This window comes from Ursus americanus, chromosome 11, assembly GCF_024610735.1.
Source record: "Ursus americanus isolate L20-20 chromosome 11, mUrsAme1.1.p, whole genome shotgun sequence".
In the NCBI taxonomy this organism is placed as follows: Eukaryota; Metazoa; Chordata; class Mammalia; order Carnivora; family Ursidae; genus Ursus; species Ursus americanus.
Window position 1 is genome coordinate 27,693,069 of NC_142137.1, and position 23,597 is coordinate 27,716,665.

The 23,597-nt window shown below is 41.3% G+C and overlaps 1 protein-coding gene and 1 pseudogene across 1 annotated transcript; both read left to right on the plus strand.

The window, feature by feature from the left end:
• The first annotated feature begins 4,447 nt into the window (after positions 1-4,447).
• Positions 4,448-15,396, plus strand: GTF3C6 (general transcription factor IIIC subunit 6). The gene is made up of 6 exons (XM_045798479.2): positions 4,448-4,599; positions 4,916-4,996; positions 6,315-6,378; positions 6,474-6,518; positions 8,049-8,162; positions 13,066-15,396. The coding sequence occupies exons 1-6, from the start codon at positions 4,486-4,488 to the stop codon at positions 13,365-13,367; spliced, it is 720 nt and encodes a 239-aa protein (XP_045654435.1). The 5' UTR covers positions 4,448-4,485; the 3' UTR covers positions 13,368-15,396.
• Positions 15,397-20,013: 4,617 nt separating this feature from the next.
• On the plus strand, positions 20,014-22,294 carry LOC123792913 (transcription factor E2F4 pseudogene; annotated as a pseudogene).
• Positions 22,295-23,597: the final 1,303 nt, after the last annotated feature.

The window sequence follows — 23,597 nt, forward strand, 5'->3', positions numbered from 1 at the left end:
CCCTTTCTTGCAATGCCCCAGGAACCACACAAGATCTTCAGAGTACTGGGACAGCCACTGCCACCAAATCTCTTTTCAGTTAGCACTTTGAGCCCTTAAGCTCCCAGGCTATAACTGACCTAGGGTGTGAACAAATTTTTTTGACTCTTCAACAAGACAAGGTTTGATTTTTTTCCCAAAGGGTTTTATTGATGTAGCAGGATAATTTATGGAGATACTAATACCCCACATGTCCCCCTTTAACCCTTCCAAGCAGGTAGCCAGGCCATTTGTATTCCATTGTCTTGGGATGTCTGAAGAATGGAAAGCTGAAGCTACTTGAACACCGTGCCTTTTCCTGTCCATTGTTAGAGTCTGAGCTCACTGAAGAAATTATGCTAGATGTCGGAGAGGGAAGAGGGGAGGCGGTGCCTTTATTTAAAACTGGAGGCTGGGAAGGAGCATAAACTGGTATGTCCTCAATCCCCTCCCAGAGCCCTGGACAGGTGCCAAGACCTATGATCTGCTTAGAAAGGCTGGAGCTTTAAACACCGAGGTTCCCAAACCCAGCAGGGATTCCCATGCTCTGGGAAACAGTCCCTGCATTTCAAGGATCTGTATGGCTTCAACCATGGGAATTTCAGTGGTAACCAATGTGGGCTGGAGACTGGAAAATTCTCTCCAAGTACTGTGTAAGATCTGGGAGTGTAAAGGAGAGAAAACTGACAGAGATTAAATTTTCCTGCCATCTTGTTAAATATTAGCAGTTAAATACTTTGAACATCACTCTTGATAATAATTATCTCTTGAGACTGTTTTAAGGCTTAAAGTGGATTCAGTCAAAACATGCTGACACTTGACCCTTACCAACTCCTGCCTGCCCCCTCCAGCATGGATCCTTAAGCCATCTTTTTGGATCCAGGGCCAAATTATATTTCTGCTCCACAGCTGCCATAGTATTTGGCCCTCATCTGGCCTTCAAAGATTTTTTTTTTAATCGCTTAAGCAATTTCTCTTCCCTGTTCAGTTTCAAACTAGCAGCTTCTATTGTTGTTGTTGTTGTTAATAACAGCTACATTAGGATATAATAAACATAACATAAAATGGACTATTTTAAAGTACAACTCAGTGGTTTTTAGTATATTCAGAGTTGTGCAACCATCACCACTAATGCCCGAATATTTTCGTCACCCCCAAAAGAAACTCCACATCCAGTTGCAGTCATTCCCCCCCCCCCCCGCCCCCGGGGCCCTGGCAACTACTAATCAAACTTTTCTTTCTATAGACTCACTTAACAGGAAATCTCATAAATGTAATCATTCAATATGTGGCTTTTTGTGTCTACCTTCTTGGTATAATGCTTTCAGGTTCACCCATGTTGTAGCATGTATCTGTACGTCATTCCTTCTTATTGGCAAATAAGATTCCATATATAGATCTGCCAGATTTGGTTTATTATTTCTATTTTTTTTAAAGCAATCTCTACACCTAAGGTGGGGCCCAAGCTCGCTACCCCGAGGTCAAGAGTTGGATGGGATGTTCTAACTTTACCAACTCAGCCAGCCAGGCGCCTCTATTGCTTCTATTTTTAAGTAAAGATAATTTAGTCTTTTAAAACTGGCATCTGGGACTTATTATCTTTTTTAGGATTGAGAATAGAAGGTTTATTTTTATTTTTATTTATTTATTTTATTATTATTATTTTTTGAACGTAAGCTCTATGCCCAACATGGGGCTTGAACTACATGACCCCAAGATCAAGAGTCACATGCTCTACGGACTAAGCCAGCCAGGCACGCTGAGAATAGAAAGTATTAAGAATGGGCTCCAGGGGCACCTGGCTGCCTCAGTTGATAGAGTATGTGACTCTTGATCTCAGGATTGTAAGGTCGAGCCCCATGTTGGATGTAGACATTAGTGAAAAAAAAAATCTTAGGAAAAAAAAAGAATGGACTCCATTTAGAAACCACTGAAATGCCTCCCAAAGGCATTTTGGGAAGGCAAAAGGCTTCTTTTTCTCCCTCTTTCAAAATCGATTGCTGATGGGGTATTGTGCCCAACAACTACCTGTTTTCTATCCAAGATGTTTCAACCTTTAAGCTAATTTTGAGAGGGCATGAGCTCTAGGTTATGAAGCCGATGCTATGTCTCCTTTCCTCCCAAGGGAATGGTTTTCTAGTTTGTGTGCTACATTTTAATATTAAAATTACTTTACAGACTGTGTATACGCATGTTTTTGTAAATACATAGAGTATCTCTGAAAGGATATGTAAGAAACTGGTAAAATTGGTTGTCTTTGGGAAGGGGATGTAGGGGGACAGGGACGGAAATCTTATTTCTTACTCTATCCCTTTTCACTCTACAACCTTTTGTAAATTGTTCAAAATAAATAAAAATAACAATTACTTCATAAATAGTAAACAGTAATAACCTTGACTAGATGTATGAGGCTTGTTTATTTGAAAGGGACTTTTTTTAAAAAAAATTTTAAAAGATTTTGTTTATTTATTGGTCAGAGAGAGAGACAGAGTGCACAAGCAGGGGGAGTGGCAGGCAGAGGGAGAGGGAGAATCAGACTCCCCACTGATCAGGGAGCCCAGACACAGGGTGTGATCTCAGAACCTTGAGATCATGACCTGGGCCAAAGGCAGACGCTTAACAGACTGAGCCACCCAGGTGTCCCTGAAAGGGACTTCTTAAATTGTAACACTGACCTTGCAAAACACATATTCTCCCGGTGCTTCGGTGGCTCAGATGCTCAGACAGTTAGGTGTCTGCCTTTGGCTCAGGTCAGGATCTCAGGGTTCTGAGATCACGCCCTGCGTCCGGCTCCCTGCTGAGTGGGGAGTCTGATTCTCCCTCTCCCTCTGCCTCCCGCTCCCCCTGCTTGTGCTGTCAAATAAATTAATAAAATCTTATTTAAAAAAAAACCATATACACACATACTCTCACTCCTCAGGCCTTTGTGACTGCTGTTCCCTTAGCTTGGATTGCCCTTCTCCTCTTTATCTTCCCTTTTACTCCAATAAAATCTGACAACTTGTGTAATTTTTCAATTTACAAAGCACTTTGAGATACCTGATCCAATCTTCAAATGCAAAATACACAGTAAGTATAAATATTTTTATCTTCATTTAGTAAATAAGAACACTGAGGCTTAGAAAGTGTAGCAGGCTTTCCCTGCGATTACTGCATTTCAGAGCTAGAATTCAGATCTACAACTACTAACAGGTTAAGTGCTCTACCTTTTCTTTTTTTAAGCAATGAAATCCTATTTCTTTAATGGGGCAATTGGGTAAACATGTACAAAGATGCTTAGTAAAGTGCTGTGTAATATTTTAAAAAAATATTTTAAGTAATCTCTACACCCAAGGTGGAGCTCCAACTTAAAACCCTGAGATCAAGAGTTGAATGCTCTACCAACTGAGCCAGCCAGGCCACGCAAGTGTTGTGAAATAATACTATACAATAAATACTACGCAGTTACTAAAAACTATGATGTAGATCTGTATTTACCATGGAAAACCTGGAAAAACATCCATGACACTGTATACAGCGAGAAAAGCAAGTTAAAAAGAGGTACACATTTAACACTTAAAAAAAATTGTTTGTGTAGAAAGAAGCTAGAAGGATAAACGTGAAAGTGTTTTTTAAAAACAAAGACTCTAAAATTTTGTATATTACCACTAATAGATAAAACGCATTAAATGCTTAATCTGTGCCAAATGCTGGGCTAAATCTATTTTACATGTATTGTGTCATTTAGTCCTCACAATAACCAACTTGCCTAGGACCTTGCTGCTAAAAATGCAGTTGACCTGGACAAGTATCAGACCCCAAAGCTCATGCTCTTCGGAGCTAGATCATCCTGTCTCATATACAAAGATCATTTATTTTATAATCAGAGAAACCCACGAGTTTAAGAAAATTCGGTTCAAAACTCCACTTCCCCAGGTCTCTGAATTCCCCTAACAACGTTTGTCTTACAGCACCTACGGCAATCTCATTAGCATATAATTGGTTGGGTCCCTCTCTCTACCTCTCTTAGAGCTCAGGCTGGCAGGCCTGAAACTCAAGCCCTCTGTGCGCGCTTCTTACGTGTGACATTGAAATGTCACATTAACTCGACTCAAGGAGAACTTGAATTGAGGAGTAGTGCTCGCACGACATTAAGAATTTCTTTTCAAGAAATGCTGAGTCGGGCCAAAGCGAGGCCTCTTCGTTTCCCTCTCACACAGCGGTCTCCTTGTTTGCACCCTCTTATCCTCTCTCCCTCCCCAGCCCTCTCCTCCAACCCGGGCTGGTAGCCTGAGGGTGTCCTCGGTCGCCTGCCTGCCGCGGCAGGCCGCCACCAGAGCCACACTCCAGCTCTCAGGAAAAGAACAAGGAGGAGGCCTGGAGCGGACCTCCACGTGGGCACGGGAGCGGCCATCTCGCGTCCTGGCAGGAGCGGTCTGCGGGGCTAGATCAGCAGCCAGACAAGGGGAGCTGCTGCCCGTACTCAAGATGGCGGCCGTGGAGGGCGTGGCCAGCGACTCGGAGGTTCCGAAAAGGTGCGGAATCATGGCGGCGACCGAGGAGCGGATCCGGGAGGACGGTGAAGAGGAAGAAGAGGAAGCAGTAAGTGGCACAGCTGCGGCCTCCGCGGCGGGGGCGGCGTGTGGGGCAGCGAGTCGGGATGCGGCTGGCGGGAGGGAGAGCTCTGGGCGCGCGGAGCCGGGAGCGCCGGCCTCGGCCCTAGCAGCCACACCGTAGTTGGAATGGGGAAGTAGAGGAAGTTACCTTAGGTAACGTCGCTTGCTTCCTTTCGTTGAAAGCAGGACCTAGTGTTCACAAAGGTTGAGATTGCTGCAGTGGGACTTTTTGGCTTCGCTTGATAACTGCCTCTTCCTGCACACTCCCGTGCTAGCATGTTAACTCCTCTTTCTTCCACCAGGAGCAGTTGGTTCTGGTGGAATTGTCCGGAATTCTTGATTCAGACTTTCTATCAAAATGTGAAAATAAATGCAAGATTTTGGTGAGTCTTCTAGAATTGGGGGATTTCTGTATATTTTCTTATATTTAAACAAGAATGAATAGTGCAGTACGTATCCCCAAAGATCTGTTCCTCCTTACAAAGCACTGAATTCTAAGGACAATCATAGAAAAGTACAGAGGGGCTATGGGAGAAAATGCCATACTCTGCTTGAGTGTCTGAATGTGTGCCTGGGGAGAGTTAAAAATTTAGAGGAGGTAGCATTTTGTTATCAACCTATATATTTAGAAAAAAATACATTGTTTTAGATCGTGAGCGGGGAGAGAAAACAGTGAAGACAGGCTCTTAGATATGCGCACAGATTAACTGGAGAAGGGAGGAAAGATGCCTACTAAGAAAAGACTTTAAAGACCTCACACTCTCCTGTCGACTTGAGCTGTGGTGTCATGTTACCATCTGTTTTATCACTTTAAAATCTTTGAGCTACTGTTGACAAAATTTTTTCTGTTCTTACCTTAACTTGACGAGGATGTTGATTGAAATACTGCTGGCTATTTGGATATGAATGAAGTATTCGTCAGATTTTAACTGCTGTGATCAGAGCATTTTTAGCTCTTACCTTGTACTTGCTAGGACAAGCTCCAGAGGTTCCCCAGTTTTGGAGATCACTCTCCTTGGTAGCAAGGTTACATATTGAAGGCTCTTTCTTTTTTTGGTTTTAATTGAGATATAATTGACATATAACATTATATTTCAGGTGAACAACATAATGATATAATAGTTGTATTTACTGGGAAACAATCACCACAGTAAGTCTAGTTAACATCCATCACTACATAGTTACAATTTTTTTCTTGTAATGAGTATTTTTTTCCATTAAGTAAGCTCCATGCCCAACATGGGGCTTGAACACACAACCCTAAGATCAAGAGTTGCATGCTCTACATAAAGACAGCTAGCCAGGCACCCTGTTATAATAATTTTTAAGATGTTACTCTCTTAGCAACTGTTAAGTGTACACTATGGTATTATTAAGTAGATTAATGCTGTACATTACATCCCCAGGACTTACTTATGTTATAACTGAAAGTTTGTATCTTTTGACTACCTTCACCCATTTCACCCAAACCCCCAAGGCTTTTTGTTTTTTATAGAGGGGGAGGAGAGGCAGAAGGAGAGGGAGAGAGAGAATTCTAAGCAGACTCCGTGGCCAGCACAGAGCCCGAGGTAGGACTAGATCTCATGACCCACCCTGAGCCAGAATCAAGAGTTGGATGCACTTAACCAACTGAGCCACCCAGGAGGCCCTGCAAGGCTTTTTCTAATGATGATTTTTTAATGATCCTGTATTCTGTTGCAGGGAATTGACACTGAGAGGCCCATTCTGCAAGTGGACAACTATGTCTTTGCTGGAGAGTATGAAGGTAGGAGGATGTCAGATAGATGGAACTCCTTTTTTTATATGCGTTTCAGAGAAAGTTAGTTACTTGTCAACAAGTTGCCTTCACTTTTTCTGCAGATACTCTTGGGACCTGTGCTATATTTGAAGAAAATGTTGAACATGGTAAGTGCTTATATTGTTGACTCAAATCTTTTTACTATGAAATATTGCAGACTTACTTTTGTACAGTAAATATTAAAATTAAACATCTCATGTGCCCATTTTCTAGCTATATCAAATCCTACCGTTTTGCCAGATAGTTAAAAAACATTCCAGATACATTTGAAGCCTCGTGTATACGCCTCTTGGATACGCCTCGTGTATACTCCCTTCCTCTGTCTTGATAATTACGCTCCTGAATTTGATGTTTTCCTTTCCTATACCTGATTTTGTATTACATATATATGTATCCACAAACAATGAGTAGCATTTTTCGGTATACTTTCACACTTGATACAAATTACAGCAAATTGTGTATCTTTCTTACAGGTAGGGATAGGTTTTGGGATTTATACATGTTGGTATGTATAATTCTATTTTCCCTGTTGCTAAGTATTCTATTTGTGACCATACCACAGTGTATTCTCCAGTTACTGAACATGTGGATTGCTTCCATTTTTATCAGTAATTATTAGTAACTATGAAAATTTATTGAATGCCTTGTATATGTCAGGCATTGTTCTAAATGCTGCATGTGTTAACTCATTTAATCCTCATCACAAGTCTGTGAGGTAGATACCATTGTTGTCTTCATTTTATATTTGAAGAAGCCAAAACACAGAGAGGTAAATAACATTCCCAAGGTCGTACACGAGAGACAGAGTCGGGATTTGAACCCAGGTGGTCTGGTCCAGAGCCCATGATCTGAACTATGCTTTTAACTCACTGCAGAAATGCGGCCATGAGTATTTTGTGTCTCCTTGTGCATGTATGCAAAAATGTCTCTAAGATATACACTTAGGAATGGAATTACTAGATTGCTGAGTGTGTGTTAGGTTTAGCCATATGAAGTGACCAATTTCAACTGAACATGGACAGTTTCATTTGGCTCAGCCTAATAGGTGGTGGTATGATCTTTTCTAAAGTGTGGTGTCAGTGATGTGGGGAAGTTTTCAGTGTGCTTCACACCTCCGGCTCAGAGCCTTATCCTCCCTCCTGCCTGTGCCCACAGTTTGCTATAAAGCTGTAACCGCAGGCAGCAGGTTGGCTGCAGGTTTTTTCTCAGCCTTTTTTCATGACTGAGAATGTCATCGCTCCAGTCTCTGGCTTCAAGTAGTAAGTCTGACTTTGGTGCTTCATTTCGAGTAGTAGAATTTGAGACCTCATTACCCTGTAAGGCCACATTCCTGGTCCCACATCCCTCCTTCAGGGCCGGAGCCTAGCAGGCAGATAGCTTAAATTTCACTCCCAGCTTTGTGCTCCGGTCCTCTGGAGATATTTGTTGTTTTGGGGTCCAGTTGTGCCTTCATTGTGACGTATTTTATCTGTCATTCTTCTGTGCTGGGAGCAGGAGGGATGAGTTAAGTTTTGGACTTACTACCCTATCTCAAAGGAAGTGGTTTAGTCTAACTCTTTGAACTGGAATTATTGAGGCTTGGTGTGATTATTTGGTGGCATCAGCAGTAAAATAATTGAATTCGTTTTTTGTTCTAGGTGACACAGAAGGCAGTAATAAAACAGTGCTAAAATATACATGCCATACAATGAAGAAACTCAGCATGACACGAACTCTTCTGACAGAAAAGAAGGAAGGAGAAGAAAGCATAGGTTAGTTCGCTTAGTTCTCTGAAAGTAGGTGATTTACTATTGGCTTTGACAATGACACATTGCTGCCAGGACATTCCTTGTACTTTGTAGTAACAACTATGTTTTATGGAAATTGAGAATGTTCCCTGAAAAGTACCAGATATAGATTTAAAATTCATTTGAACTGTAGGGGCACCTGGGTGGCTCAGTCAGTGGAGCTTCCGACTCTTGATCTCAGCTCGGGTCTTTTTTTTTTTTAAGGTGTTTTTTGTTGTTGTTGTTTGTTTTTTTAAAGATTTTATTTATTTATTTGACAGAGAGAGAGTACAAGCAGGGGGAGCAGCAGGGAGAGGGAGAAGCAGGCTCCCGCTGATCAGAGAGCCCAATGTGGGGCTTGATCCAAGGACCCGGGGTCATGACCTGAGCTGAAGGCAGATGCCCAACAGACTGAGCCACCCAGGCCATCCCTCAGCTCGGGTCTTAATCTCATGGTTGAGTTCGATCCCCGTGTTGGGCTCTGCCCTGGGCATGGAGACTACTTAAAAAAAAAAGGTAAAGTCAAAAATTTCATTTAGACTTTAGTGTAGCAGAGGGCGCTGGTGACATATAAGAAATTTCTTATCTGCTTTGCACTGGAAACCATTGTGAGGAGCTGTCAAAGAAACTTGATAGATTTCCAACCCCTAGGGAATTCAGCAGCCACCAGCCTCCCCACCCCTTTAATTGAAACTTCTTTGTAAGTGGATATGACAGGATCTGGATTCTCTAAGGTGAAACCCCGGAGGATCTCCTGGAAACTTGGCAGCAGTGGTGGCAACCTTCCCCAGGAAGCTAATAACTGGAAGAAGCTGGCTTTACATGTGAGGGAGGGACTCTGGGACCACAGTTGTTGGACATCAGTTTCATTCTTAACGTGCATCCACTGAGCCTTCTCCAGTTGCTGGTCATCCCAAAGTAGAGACTTTAGACTAGTGCTTCTTGCAGCCGTAGCAGGCACATGTTTGTGGAGAGAAACAATGAATAATCACTTGATAGTTTAAAAGCTCATTGCTCATAAATGAAGTAAGACAAAGAAAGATAAACGATTTCACTTATATGTGGAATATATTAAAAAAAAAGCGAATAAACAAAAAGCAAAAACAGATGCATAAATACAGAGAACAAACTGGTGGCTGCCAGAGGGGAGTGAGTGGTGGGATGGACAAAATGGTTGAAGGGGAGTGGGAGATACAGGCTTCCAGCTGTACATGAGTAGGTGATGGGAGTTAAAGGCACAGCATAGGGAATACAGTCAGTGGTGTTGTAACAGTGTTGTGTAGTGACAGATGGTAGCTACAGTTGTGGTGAGCATAGCATAATGTATAGACTTTTCAAATCACTATGTTGTACACCTGAAACTGACATCACATTGTATGTCAATTGTACTTCAATTTTTAAAAATATTTATTTATTTATTTATTTTAAGATTTTATTTATTTATTTGACAGAGAGAGTACAAGCAGGGGGAGCAGCAGACAGAGGGAGAAGCAGGCTCCCTGCTGAGCAAGGAGCCTGATGTGGGACTCGATCCCAGGACCCTGGGATCATGACCTGAAATGAAGGCAGACGCTTAACCAACTGAGCCACTCAGGCGCCCTCAATTTTTTTTTTAAAGATTTTATTTACTCATTTGAGGTAGAGAGACAGAGGACAAGCAAGGGGAGGGGCAAAGATAGGAGGAGAGGGGAAGCAGACTCCCCACTGAGTGGGGAGCATGACATAGAGCTTGAGCCCAGGACCTAGACATCATGACCTGAGCCAAAGTCAGACACTTAACTGACTAAGCCACCCAGGCACCCCTCAAATTATACTTCAGCTTTAGAAAATTCACATAATTTGAAAAAAAAATCTCATTGCTCAAAGACATATTTCAAACTGCAGTTAACCTGACTCTATTGATGAATAGTTATGGCTTGATATTTATGGCTTGATTTACTGTATTTTAAGGAATAAACATTTGAAGGTACATTAATCATGTAGAAATTGATTGTACCAATTACACATAAGTACATAAAAAATCTTTGTTCCTAGCATGTGTATCCCAAAACTATCCTTTTTAGCACTCTGTGAAAATAACAGGAAGAAAGAGGTACTCGAAGCTCTAGAAAGAACTTGAAAGGTAGATACATAGCTTAGCTATTATTTAGATATTCTTTTTTAAAGAAAAAAGTTACACAATTTCCTTTCCTGTAGTCTTTAATAATCTAATAGGCCGTTGGGAAGATTTGGGTATTTTGTTTAATCACATAAATTAGTTAGCCAACCGTTCAAGGCTGGGTTTGGTATGTATTGCTGCATGGAAAATTACCTCTAAACTTAATGGTTTAAAAAGACAACAACAGAAATATTTTCCACAGTTCCCGTGAATCAGGAATTTAGGGATCAGCTTAGTCAGGCAGTTCTGGCTCGATGTCTCTTGATGTTGCAGTCAGCATGTTGGTTGGACTACGGTGACCTGAAAATCTAACTAGAAGATGGCTCCTTCACATGCTTGGCAGGTTTGTGCCAGCTTTTAGCAGGAGGCCTCCATTCCTCGCCTCACCACAGTGCTGTTCGAGTGCCCTCCTGACATGGCAGCTGGCTTCTTCCAGATCACGTGATCTGTGAGAACAAGGTAGAAGCCACAATATGTTTTATGAACCAGCCTTAGAAGTCACATTCTGTCATTTCTGCCATGTCCTATTCATTGTGGGAGGAGATGAAATAGGGGCATGAATACCAGGAAGGTGAAGATCTTTGGGGACCGTCTTGGAGGCTGGTGACCAAACATGGCAATCTGCTGTAGGCAGAACAAAATAGAAGGAGATGTGGTCCTTACCTTCTGGGAATTTGCACTCTAAAGTAAATCACATTGAAACACATGTATGAATGTGACTCAACACTCTTTTCATTCAATTAAGTATCTGGAATGTGCCACATATCATGCTAAATAACAGAATAGGATGCAGGATGGCTTCAAGGTTTTTAACCTGGTGACTAGGTGAATGATGCTATTGCAGGGGGAAAAAAAATGAAAGAATTGTTGAAGCTGTTAGAGAAGGACTAATCAACTTCTGATAGAAGGAGATTTTATGGTAATAACATATGAGAAGATATGGTATCAGCTGTAAGGATGTTTCTTTCTTTTTTTTTTTTTTTAAAGATTTTATTTATTTATTTGACAGAGTGAGAGAGACAGCCAGCGAGAGAGGGAACACAAGCAGGGGGAGTGGGAGAGGAAGAAGCAGGCTCATAGCGGAAGAGCCTGACGTGGGGCTCGATCCCAGAACTCTGGGATCACGCCCTGAGCCAAAGGCAGACGCTTAACCGCTGTGCCACCCAGGCGCCCCTGTAAGGATGTTTCAATAAGCAGTCACACAAGAGTTAGTTTATGGTGAGGAATAGGAGCAGTTGGAAGTGTGAACGGGGGGCAGGATAAGTTGCGGTGTCTTAGAGATATCCAACGGTATTTTGAAGATGACAGTAAATAGCTCAGCCTTGCTATAGAAATTAATGAGGATCCACTGAAAATATTTGAAGGGGTCATAAGGATAAAAAAAAAATGACTAACATTTTTTTAAAGATTTTATTTATCTATTTTAGAGAGAGTGCACACAGGGAAGGGTGGAGGGGGAGAGAAAAGGAGACGGAGAGAATCTCAAGCAGACTCCCCACTGAGCACGGAGCGTGATGCAGGGCTCAATCCCACAACCCTGAGATCATGACCTGAGCCAAAACCAACAGTCAGACGCTTAACCTACTGAGCCACCTGGGTGCCCCCAAATTACTAGCATTATTGAAACAGTTCTTGATTATGGGGGTTCATTGATGGGTTAGGGCTGTGACTGTAAGTATGAAAAGAATAACAATTTTTTTCAAGTTTCTTCTTTTTTTTTTGGAGAGGTGTCTTATTTCAAAGTTAGATGTTCACTCAAAATGGCACTTGAGTGTTGAGTTGAAAGATGATAGGGTAGTATCATCTATAATGGAAACTGAGGAGAAAATTGTGGGGAACTGGAAGACTTTTCTATGAGGCATGAGGTGGCAGTGAGAGCTCAGATTATCTCAGTGAGTTGGGAATTGAACTGTGGAAGAGAGGCTTGGAATAGTAACTGAAGTTGATTAGTTTTAGTGATTTTTTTATGGTCTGAATTATTTTTTAAAAATTTTAATTCGGGGAGCACCTGGGTAGCTCCGTCAGTTTAAGTATCTGCCTTCAGCTCAGGTCATGATCTCAGGGTCCGGGGATTGAGCCCCAAGTTGGGCTCCCTGTTCAGCAGGGAGTCTGCTTCTCCCTCTCCCTTTGCCCCTCCCCCTGCTTATGTACTCTCTCTCTGTCTCTCTCTCTCTCTCTAATGAATAAATAAAATCTTAAAAAAATTTTTTTAAATTGAAGTATATTGATACACAATATTGTATTAGTTTCAGGTGTACAACATAGTGATTTGATAATTATATATATTACAAAGTGCTCACCGTAAGTGTAGTCACCATATAGTTACTACAATATTATTGACTGTATTTCACTTATAGTGATTTTGATGTTGCATATACTATGGGCATTCCAGAGTCTCCATGTAAGATGGAAATAATGTGATTGTTTATCAGTAGTCATGGCATCATGTTCATTGATTTATGTTGGGGCTTTATTTTGACATGTATTCATAGGATGAAAATTTAAAGAGAGGGGCGCCTGGGTGGCTCAGTTGGTTGAGTGTCTGACTCGTGATTTCAGCTCAGGTCTTGATCTCAGTGTTGTGAGTTCAAGCCCCACATTTGGCTCCACACTGGCCATGGAGCCTACTTTAAAAAAAAAAATTAAAGAGAAATATAGGTAAGTAACTGAAATTCCTTTTCCATATTCCTTTCCTGGTTTGTCCTCCCATCCCTCACCGTCCCCAATTAGGTGGTGTGGAATGGCTGCAAATCAAGGACAATGATTTCTCCTATAGACCCAACATGATTTGTAGCTTTCTGCATGAAAATGAAGACGACGACGTGGTAGCTGCAGCCTCAGATAAATCTTTGGAGTTGGAAGAGCAAGAGATTCAAACAAAAGATAATCCAAACCTGAGTTATGAACAGGGGAAATCACTGAACTTGGAAGTAGAGAATTCTGGTCCTCTTATTGATACCCCTTCTTCTGACACAGAAGGTTATGTTTTTATGGAACCTCAAGACACTGCCTTGGAAATCACTCCTAGATGAAATGTTTCTCATTATAACTAGTAGTGAACTTTTTGGAGTTTTTATATAAAATAATTGTGTAGCTTTCAGTTCACTATTTTACTATTTTTGTTCCTATACATGATTTTTGACTACAGCACAATTTAATATACCAGAGTCATTAAGGACCAGATATGAATTGAATTTTTAAAAATCTGGTATAAATGACTATAGGGGCCCTTTAAATTTCTTTAAATTGGAAGCTTTATTAAGGTGAGTATGTAAGTTTTTTATTGCAGCCATCACAAATTACTGCAGACTTAGTGGCTTAAAACGATACAAGTGTATTATCTTATAGTTTTGTAAGTCAGCTGACATAGGCTGGGTTAAAATCCAGGTGTTGGCCGAACTTCATTCCTTTCTGGAGTTTGGGGGTTGGGGAGACTCTGTTTCTTTGTTCCTTTAGTTGTTGTCAGATTTCAATTCTTTGCCATTGAAGGATCAGTGTCCCATTTTCTTGCTGTCATTGATGGCCATTTCCAGCTTCTAGAGGCTGCCTACATTCCTTGGCTTATGGTCCTCTTCTCTTCAAAGCCAGTAAATCTCTTGCTTCTTCCATCAGCCTGTCTCTGACCCATCTTGCTAATTACCTGACCCAGTACTTGTTTTTTCTTTTTTCTTTTGTAACAATCCCAGAATTATTCAGGTTAGCAATGTTCCCATATATGTGTAAATATGTGGCCATATGACTAAGTTCTGGCCAGCGCCATGGCATTATAAGTGTTGAGTGATGGATGCTTCTGGAAAGTTACCTTAAACTTAAGGCATAGAGGGAGATGGGCCAGTTCATCTTTTCTTTTTTTCCTGCTGGAACATGGATGTGGCGGCTAGAGCTTCAGGAGGGTTTTTGGACTGTAAAGAAACCTTGGAAACAAGCCATGAGTGGCAGAGCAACAAGATAGAAGATTGGATCCTGATGTGATGCTGCCCTGGACTGCCAAGAATAAAGGTTAATCTTTCTTTTCCTTCCTGGTAAAATGGTTTCAAGTTTACCTTTTGGCACTGTTGCTCTGGAAATCTACTAGAGAAGGTAATAATGGAATGTCAACTGTGATGTCAGGCAATATTGTTTGTGATTAAAAATGACCCCTTATTGGGGTGCCTGGGTGGCTTAGTTGACTAAGTGTCCCAGTCTTGATCTCAGCTCAGGTCTTGATCTCAGGGTCCTGAGTTCAAGTCCTGTGTTGGGCTCCATACTGTATGCAGAGCCTACTTTAAAAAAACTAAATAAATAAAGACCCCTTATTGGTAAACTGTGTCTAGACCAGGGAGACTACAACAGCTATAAATGCCCATTGGAAAATATGGGCTTTGGACTTACTTAAGTACCGTGTAGTTTGTTTGTTTGTATTTTTAAGTAGGCTCCATGCCCAACACGGGGCTTGAATTCACGACCCTTATATCAAGAGTCACATGGTCTACTGACTGAGCCAGTCAGGCACCCCAAGCACTGTGTTTCTTATTACAAAGATTCCTGAAAGCTACAGTCATGACTATTTCAAGAGATGTTGGTTCTTGGGAAGCCTGAAGTTTCTAAGCCAGCACGGCTTCTGCACCCACCCAGATGATCTTGTCTCCTTACACCTGAACTGACACCTGGGTGCCAGAGTAAAGCCTCCTGTTGAGACAAACCTCATGCTGCTGTGCTGTTTCCAATGAAGTTAAGTGAGTCTGGTGCGGGGTTCAGTCCCATAAGGCCTATTGGGTCCTGTGAGTGTGAATGTCCTTCCAAACCTGTGACGATTGCTGCTGTTCTGGCAGAGAAGGCACTGCAACTACCTACCTCTGGCCTTTATGTGAGAGAAGTAACTTGTCTCTTGTTTAAGTCACTCCGTAGTAGCCGCACTTAATCCTATTTACTACATTACGCATTTTGAACAATAAAGTATAAGGAAGTAGAATGGAAGATTCTTAAGATGTCTAATCTTGCTAAAGAAACTGATCTAGACTGATGTAGTTGTACCCTAAATTGAAGAGGATAATAAAGTCTTATATTCTGAAGAGAACATAATGTGTTTTAGTTCCTTACCTGTAAATGTTTGGAATTTAGTAAAATAAATCTTATTTTTCAACTATGAAATATTTTGTAAGACTAGAACTTCACAAATGAATTTCTTTTCCATTGATCTGCCTTAGTGACTTAGTAGAATTACTTACAAACTAATCTTGGAACTACAGTCTCGATGTAGCTGTCACAGTACTACTTCTGACACTGAATGCAGCGGTTGGCTTTTGCTTACAAATAACAATATTCTATTTAATAGGATTATTTTGTTAAGGTGCACCACGGGCAATTATTCCTTAAGGCCATTATGGAAATGTTAGGAAATCCAGGCATTTGTTCATTATGTGCTACATAGTTGATCGTAACAAACTTATTGATAGATATGGCCAGGTGAGTGAAATTACTGATGATACCATGTGGTTAGCTATTCAGTAGCAGCTGTAATTTTTTAGAATCTACTGTTTTCATTTTGTTCTCATATGAAACCGTGCAGACTTCCTAATGTGTCAGGCTTGCATCCAGTTATCTTCCAGAAATGTCATTGATTCTAAAAATGGGTTTGCCGTCTCTCTTTTATGACTTCCACCATTATTTCCTTACAGAATAAGAGAATCCTGTTTATAAAATTATCTAGAAGTACACATTGACTCAATACAGAGTGAATATACACCTTCGTTAATGACAATATGTAGTTTGTTGATACTGCTATATATATATGTGTGTGTGTGTGTGTGTGTGTGTGTGTGTGTGTGTATATGTATATATATATATATATATTTTAAGATTTATTTATTTATTTTAGAGAGATTGAGAGAGTGGAGGGGAGGGGCAGAGAGTCTTTAGCAGACCACACTGAGTGCAGAGCCCGATGTGGGGCGGGGCTCAATCCCACAACCCTGAGATCATGACCTGAGCTGAAACCAAGACTCAGTCGCTCAACTGACTGTGCCACCCAGGTGCCCCTATTTTTTTTTCTTTTAAAATTTTCTTTTGGGCACCTGGATGGCTCAGTTGGTTAAGCGTCTGCCTTTGGCTCAGGTCATGATCTCAGGATCCTGGGATCAAGTCCTATGTCAGGCTCCCTGCTCTGTGGGGAGCCTGCTTCTGCCTCTGCCTCTCTCTCTCTCACACATGAATAAATAAATAAAATCTTTAAATTTTTTTTTTCTTTTTTGGGGGGTAGGAGGGACAACTGGTACTTTGTTCAGGGTTTAATGTAGCCATACTTGCATATCATGAACAAGGATGTCAGGTAGCAAAGATCCTAGTTTTCTCAAATCCAAAATAAGAGTTCTTTCACTGTCATGTCTTTACAGACTCTTATTTTGTGTTCGTATTCCATGCTCCCATTTGGTGCTTGTAATTAGTTTCCGATTGCTGCTGTAACAAATTACCACAAATTTAGTGGCTTAAAACACCATTAAATTTATTATAGTTCTGGAGGTCAAATTCCAAGATTAAGTCTTATGGGGTTAAAATCAAGATGTCGATAGGGTTGCATTCCTTGTGGACACTGCAGGGGAGAATCCATTTTCTTGTGTTTTCTAGCTACTAGAGGCTCCCTGCATTCCTTAGGTTGAGGCCCCTTTATATTCAAAATTGGCAATGTAGGATTTTCAAGTCTCTCTCTCTCTTTTTCACCTGCTTCTGTCATCACATCTCTGATTCTTACACTCCTGTGTCCCTCAGGGTCATGGGATTCAGCATTGGGCTTCATGCTCAGCATGGAGTCTGCTTGTCCCTCTCCCTCTGCTGCCACCACTCTCTCTCAGTCTCTCTCAAATAAATAAATAATTTTTTTTAAAAATTAGAAAATAGAATCTTTTAGGGGCGCCTGGGTGGCACAGCGGTTAAGCGTCTGCCTTTGGCTCAGGGCGTGATCCCGGCGTTGTGGGATCGAGCCCCACATCGGGCTCCTCCGCTATGAGCCTGCTTCTTCCTCTCCCACTCCCCCTGCTTGTGTTCCCTCTCTCGCTGGTTGTCTCTGTCGAATAAATAAATAAAATCTTAAAAAAAAAAAAAAGAAAGAAAATAGAATCTTTTAAAAAACCCACAAAAGACAGAAAAATAATGGAAGACAAAAATACCAACAAAGAACAAGGGCAACAAATAGAAAACAGTAATATATATGATAGATATGAATCCAGCTGTATCAACAATAATTTTGAATATCAGTGCTCTAAATGCACCAACTAAAACAGAGATTGTCCGAGTGGATCAAGAGACAAGACCCAACTAAATGTTGTCTACATGGAACCTACTTTATATATAAAGACATATAAAGATTAAAAGTAAGTGGATGAAGAAAGATACCATTCTAACAGTAATCCGAACAGTAGGAGTAGGTATATTCGGACAGAGCCAAATTCAGACCAAGGAAAGTTATTAGGGATAAAGAGGGACATTACATATTGATAAGGTGGTCAATTCTCCAAGAAGACATAACAATCATTAACATGTATGTGTCTGAGAATAGAGCATCAAAATACATGAGGCAAAAACTGACAGAATTGCAAGGAGATATAGATGAGTCCACTAATAGTTGGAGACTTCAGCAACTCTCGGAAATGGACAGATTGGGTAGGCAGAAAGTCAATAAGGACATGGTTGAACTCAGCAACTCCATCAGTCAACGGGACATGCGGGACATGTATAGCCTACTTCATATAACAATAAAATATACATTCTTCTTAAGCTCACATGGAACGTTCATCAAAATAGACCACATTTAGGGACAAAAAACCCCTTATCAAATTTAAAAGAATAGAAATCATACAATGTCTGCTCTCAAACCACAATGAAACTAAACTAGAAATCAATAACAGAGAGCTGAAAAATTCCAAAATACTCAGATTAAACAACACACTTCTAAGTAACACAGTGCAAAAAGAACTCTCAAAAGAAACTTAAAAATATTTTGAACTAATTGAAAACACAATTTGTCAAAAGTTGTGGATACAGTGAAAGCAGCCATTAGAGGAAATTTATAGCATGGAATGCATGTATTAGAAAAGAAGAAAGATCTAAAATCAATCATCTAAGCTTCCATGTTAGGAAATTAGAAAAAAAAAGAGCTAATTAAATCCAAAGTAGGCAGAAGAAAGAAGTAACAAAAATTAGAACAGAAGTCAATGAAATTGAAAACAGGAAATCAGTTGAGAAAATCAATGAAACCAAAAGATGATTCTTTGAAAAGATCGTTAATTGTTAAGACTCAAGGCTAACTAATTAAAAAGAGAGGAGACAGATTATTAATATCAGAAATGAAAGAGGGGAACTTCCTCAACTTGATAAAGACTATCTACAAAAAGCCTACTGTTAACATCATATTAAGGGTGAGAAACTTGAAGCTTTCCTTTTAAGGTCAGGAAAAAGGCAAAGATGTCCCCTCTCACCACTGCTTTTTAACATTGCACTGGAAGTCCTAGTTAATGCAATCAAATGAGAGGGAACTAAAAGCATACAGATTGGGGAGGAAGAAATAAAATTGTTTGTTCCAGATGACATGATCATCTACATAAAAAATGTGAAAGCATCTACAAAAAATCCCCAAAAACAAACCCAAAAACTCCTGGAACTAATTAGCAATTGTAGCTGAAATGCAGGATAGAAGTTAATACACAAAAGACAACTGCATTCCTATATACTGGCAATGAACAAATGGGATTTGAAATTTAAAACACAATACTATTTTTATTAGCACCCCCAAAATGAAAAAATTAGGTATTAATCTAACAAAGTACATACAAGATCCATATGAGGAAAACAACAAAACTGATAAAAGCAATCAAAGAACTAGATGGAAAGATATTCCATATTCATGTATAGGAAGACTCAATATTGTCTGGATGTCAGTTCTTCTCAGCTTGCTCTACAGATTGAGTGCAATCCCAATCAAAATCCTAGCAAGTTATTTGTGGATATTGGCAAACCGATTCTAAAGTTTATATGGAGAGGCTTCCGGTGGCAGGGTCTGTGGAAGGGGTGGTAGGTGGAAGGTGGCAAGAAGTCCCTGAAGCAGGCCAAGAAGTGGGCCAAGCAGATAGAAGAGAAAGATAGGGCATTGAATCAGAAACAGAAAAAGGAGCAGAAGAAACCCGAGGAGCTAAAAGTGAAGGCTGTGGGGGAGGGCCCTCCTGGCCACAGGTGGAATTAAGAAATCCGACAAAAGTAAGCTGTTCCTTGTGCCTGAGGCAATGGTGATCCTTAATTCCACTCCTGTTTAAACATCTCGATTCCCTGTCATAGTATCTGTTGCCACCTATAGCTAGAATGAAGTGTTGTCTTAGATGCTGTTGTACATTTCAGAATAAACTTTTGTTAAAATCAATCAGGCATTAAAAAAATAAAGTTTATATGGAGAGGCAAAAGACCCAGATAGCCCACACAGTATTGAAAAACAGTAGGAGGACTGACACTACCTAACTTCAAGACTTGGTATAAAGCTACAGTAATAGAGACAGTGAGAATTGGCAAAAGAATAGACAATACAGAGTAGACAGAATACAGAGCCCAGAAATAAACCTACATAAATATAGTCAACTGATTTTATTTTTAAAGATTTTATTTATTTATTTGAGAGAGAGAGTGGGGGGGAGGGGCAGAGGGAGAGGGAGAGGGAGAAGCAGACTCCCTGCTGAGAGCGGAGCCCAAAGCAGGTGCTTGATTCCAGGACCCTGAGCTCATGACCTGAGCTGAAGGCAGACGCTTAGCTGACTGAGCCACGCAGGCGCCCCTAGTCAACTGATTTTAGACCAAGGAGCAAAGGCAATACAATGGAGCAAAAGATAATCTATTCAACAAATGACACTGGGACAGCTGGATACCCATATACAAAAGAATGAAGTTGGATCCCCTGTCTTAAACAATATGAAAGGTTAATTCAAAAGGGACCAGGGGCCTAAATGTAGGAGCTGAAATTATAAGATTCTTTGAAGAAAATGTAGGGTGCTGGTCTGGCCTGGCTTGAGGGAAGTCAGCAGGCAGGCACGATGGCAGAGGCTGGGCCACAGGTGCCGATGCCCCTAGGCACCCCAAGACAGCTCTAGAAGAGCTTGGGACTTCTTACCACCAAATTTATGTCACTTCTGCAGGAGGCCATGCTTGACGTCAAGCTGGTAGCTGACAGCCTCTGTGCCAGGTGTATGACATTACCAGTGTGCTGAAAGGTAGGGCTGATCCAGAAAAAAATCTAAGAATAGCAGTGGAAGTGTGTGGGACCTGGCTGCAATACCCTGGAAATTGTATAAAAACATAAAAGCTGATTGAGCTCAAGACAGATGTCAGGGACCTGCAGTAGCAGGAGCAAGAACTGGACAAGCACAAGATGGGTGCAGCAGAGCAACTGGAGGTTCACAGAGGACAGGGCAGAACAGCGGCTTGGCCTGTGTCACTCATGAGAACACCTGCAGATGTTTTGCTGAGACATCCTCCTGCCAGGCAGTAGTAGCACCTCCAGGTGCCCATCCCAGAGGGTCTCAGTGGGAAAAGTACCAGATTCAGGTACCAGATTTCAAGTACCAGAAGCATCTGAAAAGTGTGAGTGGCCCCATTGAGGTGCTGCTGGTGAACAAGGAGGCGTGGAGCTCACTGCCCATGGTGGTGCCAGTGCTGCCACCTGCAGATCTTTTCCTGATCCCCCTTGCTGGCTCTAGCCCCCTACCTCTGCCCCAGCCTGCCCTGACCTAGCACCAAGATGCTTCTCACCCAAACAGTGCTCAGGTGGCCACTCTCAGCCCTGTTCCTGGCAGCACTGAAGCCTAGTGGGTGGCTGGTCCAACAGCTGAGATTGCAATGAGTGGTGGCCCTGGAACTGATATCAGGACAATGGTGAACTCAGTTTCGTCCCGCTGGGCCCTACAGCATGAGACTGAATCCTCTGCCCCGCTGGACAATAGCAGCAGCAGCAGCAATAGCTCACCTGGACCCAACCTTCTACTTCCTTTGAGTCCATCAGGGCAGACCCTACAGGGGTTTTGGAACTTCCCAAAGAGCTTTCAGAAATCTTCAGTCCCACCTGAGGGTGCATGAGCTTCAGAGCTGCTGAAAGAGCTGATGTCCTCAGAAGTGTTTGCCCCCCTCCTCCACCTTTCTTCACCCCTGAAGACCACAATTCCATCTATAACTTGGACAAAAGTAAAGGTGTCTGTGATGTGACTGCGATGTGACTGATCTCAACCTTGAACTGACAAAGACATGCCCTATGTGGCTGAGACACAGATTGTCTGACCTGGGGGCTGCCTGGAGTCCTCCCCAACACTACTTCTTCCTAGCTTGAGAGCCACAGACCCAGCCTTCCCTCACTGCAGAGCTGTGGCCACAGCTCCCACTCCTGCACCAGCATCTGTACTATGCTAGGAAAGCAGAGGAAAGAGGCTCAGCCCTTTCCACCGTGGAGCCAAGGTGTTTGCCTCTTTTTCTCTGGGGCCTTCTTGCTCTCCCCCAGTCTTCCCAGAACCCAGGCTCGACTGCCACTCAGTGGCACAGAACCGGAGACCCACCATCACCCGATAGGGCACGTTGTCCAGCCCCACTGTTCTGTGCCTGCCTGATCCTCCCACTCCCAGGAGGGATGGAACTGGATATTTGTTGCATCACCTTTAGCCTTCACTTCTCCCCCTCCTTTTGACTCTACAGCTCCTCCTAGACCTTTTCAAATGCCCTTTGCTGCTGGGCCCTTAGCCCTGAGAACCTGTGGGTGGTGGTGGTGGTGGGTGCTAACAAGGAAGGAACAGAGACGTCTTTAGCAAGAATCTGGGTAAGTGCCTGAGGATTGGCCCAACCTCTCCCTGCCCCCTAGGTCTCCCTCTTGTTCATTCACTTACCCTCATTTAGAACCATTTGCAGAGATTTAGGACGATTTGCAGTAACGAATGGATTCCTATATAAAACTATTTTCATACTTTTTTCAGCAAAAGAAAATTGGAATATTCGTACAATGTCCAAGTGAATAAAGACCATGCCTAAGGCCAAAAAAGAAAAAGAGAGAAAGAGAAAGAAAGAAAATAAAGGTGTAAATCTTTATCATCTTGGATTAGGAAATGGATTCTTAGATATGAAAGAATATAAAGCAACTAAAGAAAAAATGGATAAATTGGACTTCATTAAAATTGAAAACTTTTTTGCTTCAAAGGACATTATCTAGAAAATGAGAAGACACTCAATGGGAGAAAATATTTGCAAATTGTGTATCAGAAAAGGGTTTCATGTCTAGAACATACGAAGAATTTATGTATGCTCCACAATAAAAAGACAACACAATTTTAAAAATGGGCAAGTAATTGAATAGACATTTTCCCTAAAGAAGGTATACATATAAATGGCCAATCAGCCCATGAAAAGATTTCAGCGTCATTTGCCCTCAGGGAAATGCAAATGAAAACGACTTAACACCCAGGAATTGCTTAATAAAAAAGGATGGACAATAGCAAATTTTGCTAAAGAGTGGAGAAATTGAAACTTGTGGTTTATAGAATGGTGCTGCCCCCAAAAGATGTCCGTGTCCTAAACTCAGGGATCTGTAAATATGTTGCCTTACTTGGCCAAAGGGATTTTGCTCTACGATTAAGTTAAGGATCTTGAGATGGGGGATGATTGTAGATTATCCTGGCGGGCCACATGTATTTACAAGGCTCTTATAAGAGGGATTCAAAAGTGCCAGAGTCAGAGAGAAAGGTGTGACAATAGAAACCGAAGTTCAAGTGATGCCTTTTGAATATGGAGGACTACCAAGGAATGCAGACAGCTTCTAGAAGTTGGAAAAGGCAAGGAAACATTCTCCCCTGGAGCTTCCAGGGGGAATGCAGCCCTACTGACATCTTTATTTTATTTTATTTTATTTCTTTGGAAGACAAAAAAACTTGTTTTAAGTTTTCCTTTTTCCTTTTAAGAAAGTACAGTTGTGCAGTCACTCTGTACATAATTGGTAATGTTAAGAATGGGTAGGATTCACGAATAAGGGTTTAGAAAAAATTTGTTACATAGGTGAAAATACTATTATTGAAAATCAAATTTTCTTGCCCAATGTAAAGCACAACAAACTCTAGTTATTAAAATATGATTATAATATTCTGATTGAGATTAAGTCATTGACATTAAGTACAGAAAATTAAGGAAATATAGTACATATAGCATTTCAACTGTTTTACTTTCATGGTAAACTTATAAGAACATAAATTTCCCACAAGGAAGGAGTAGTCTATGTCATT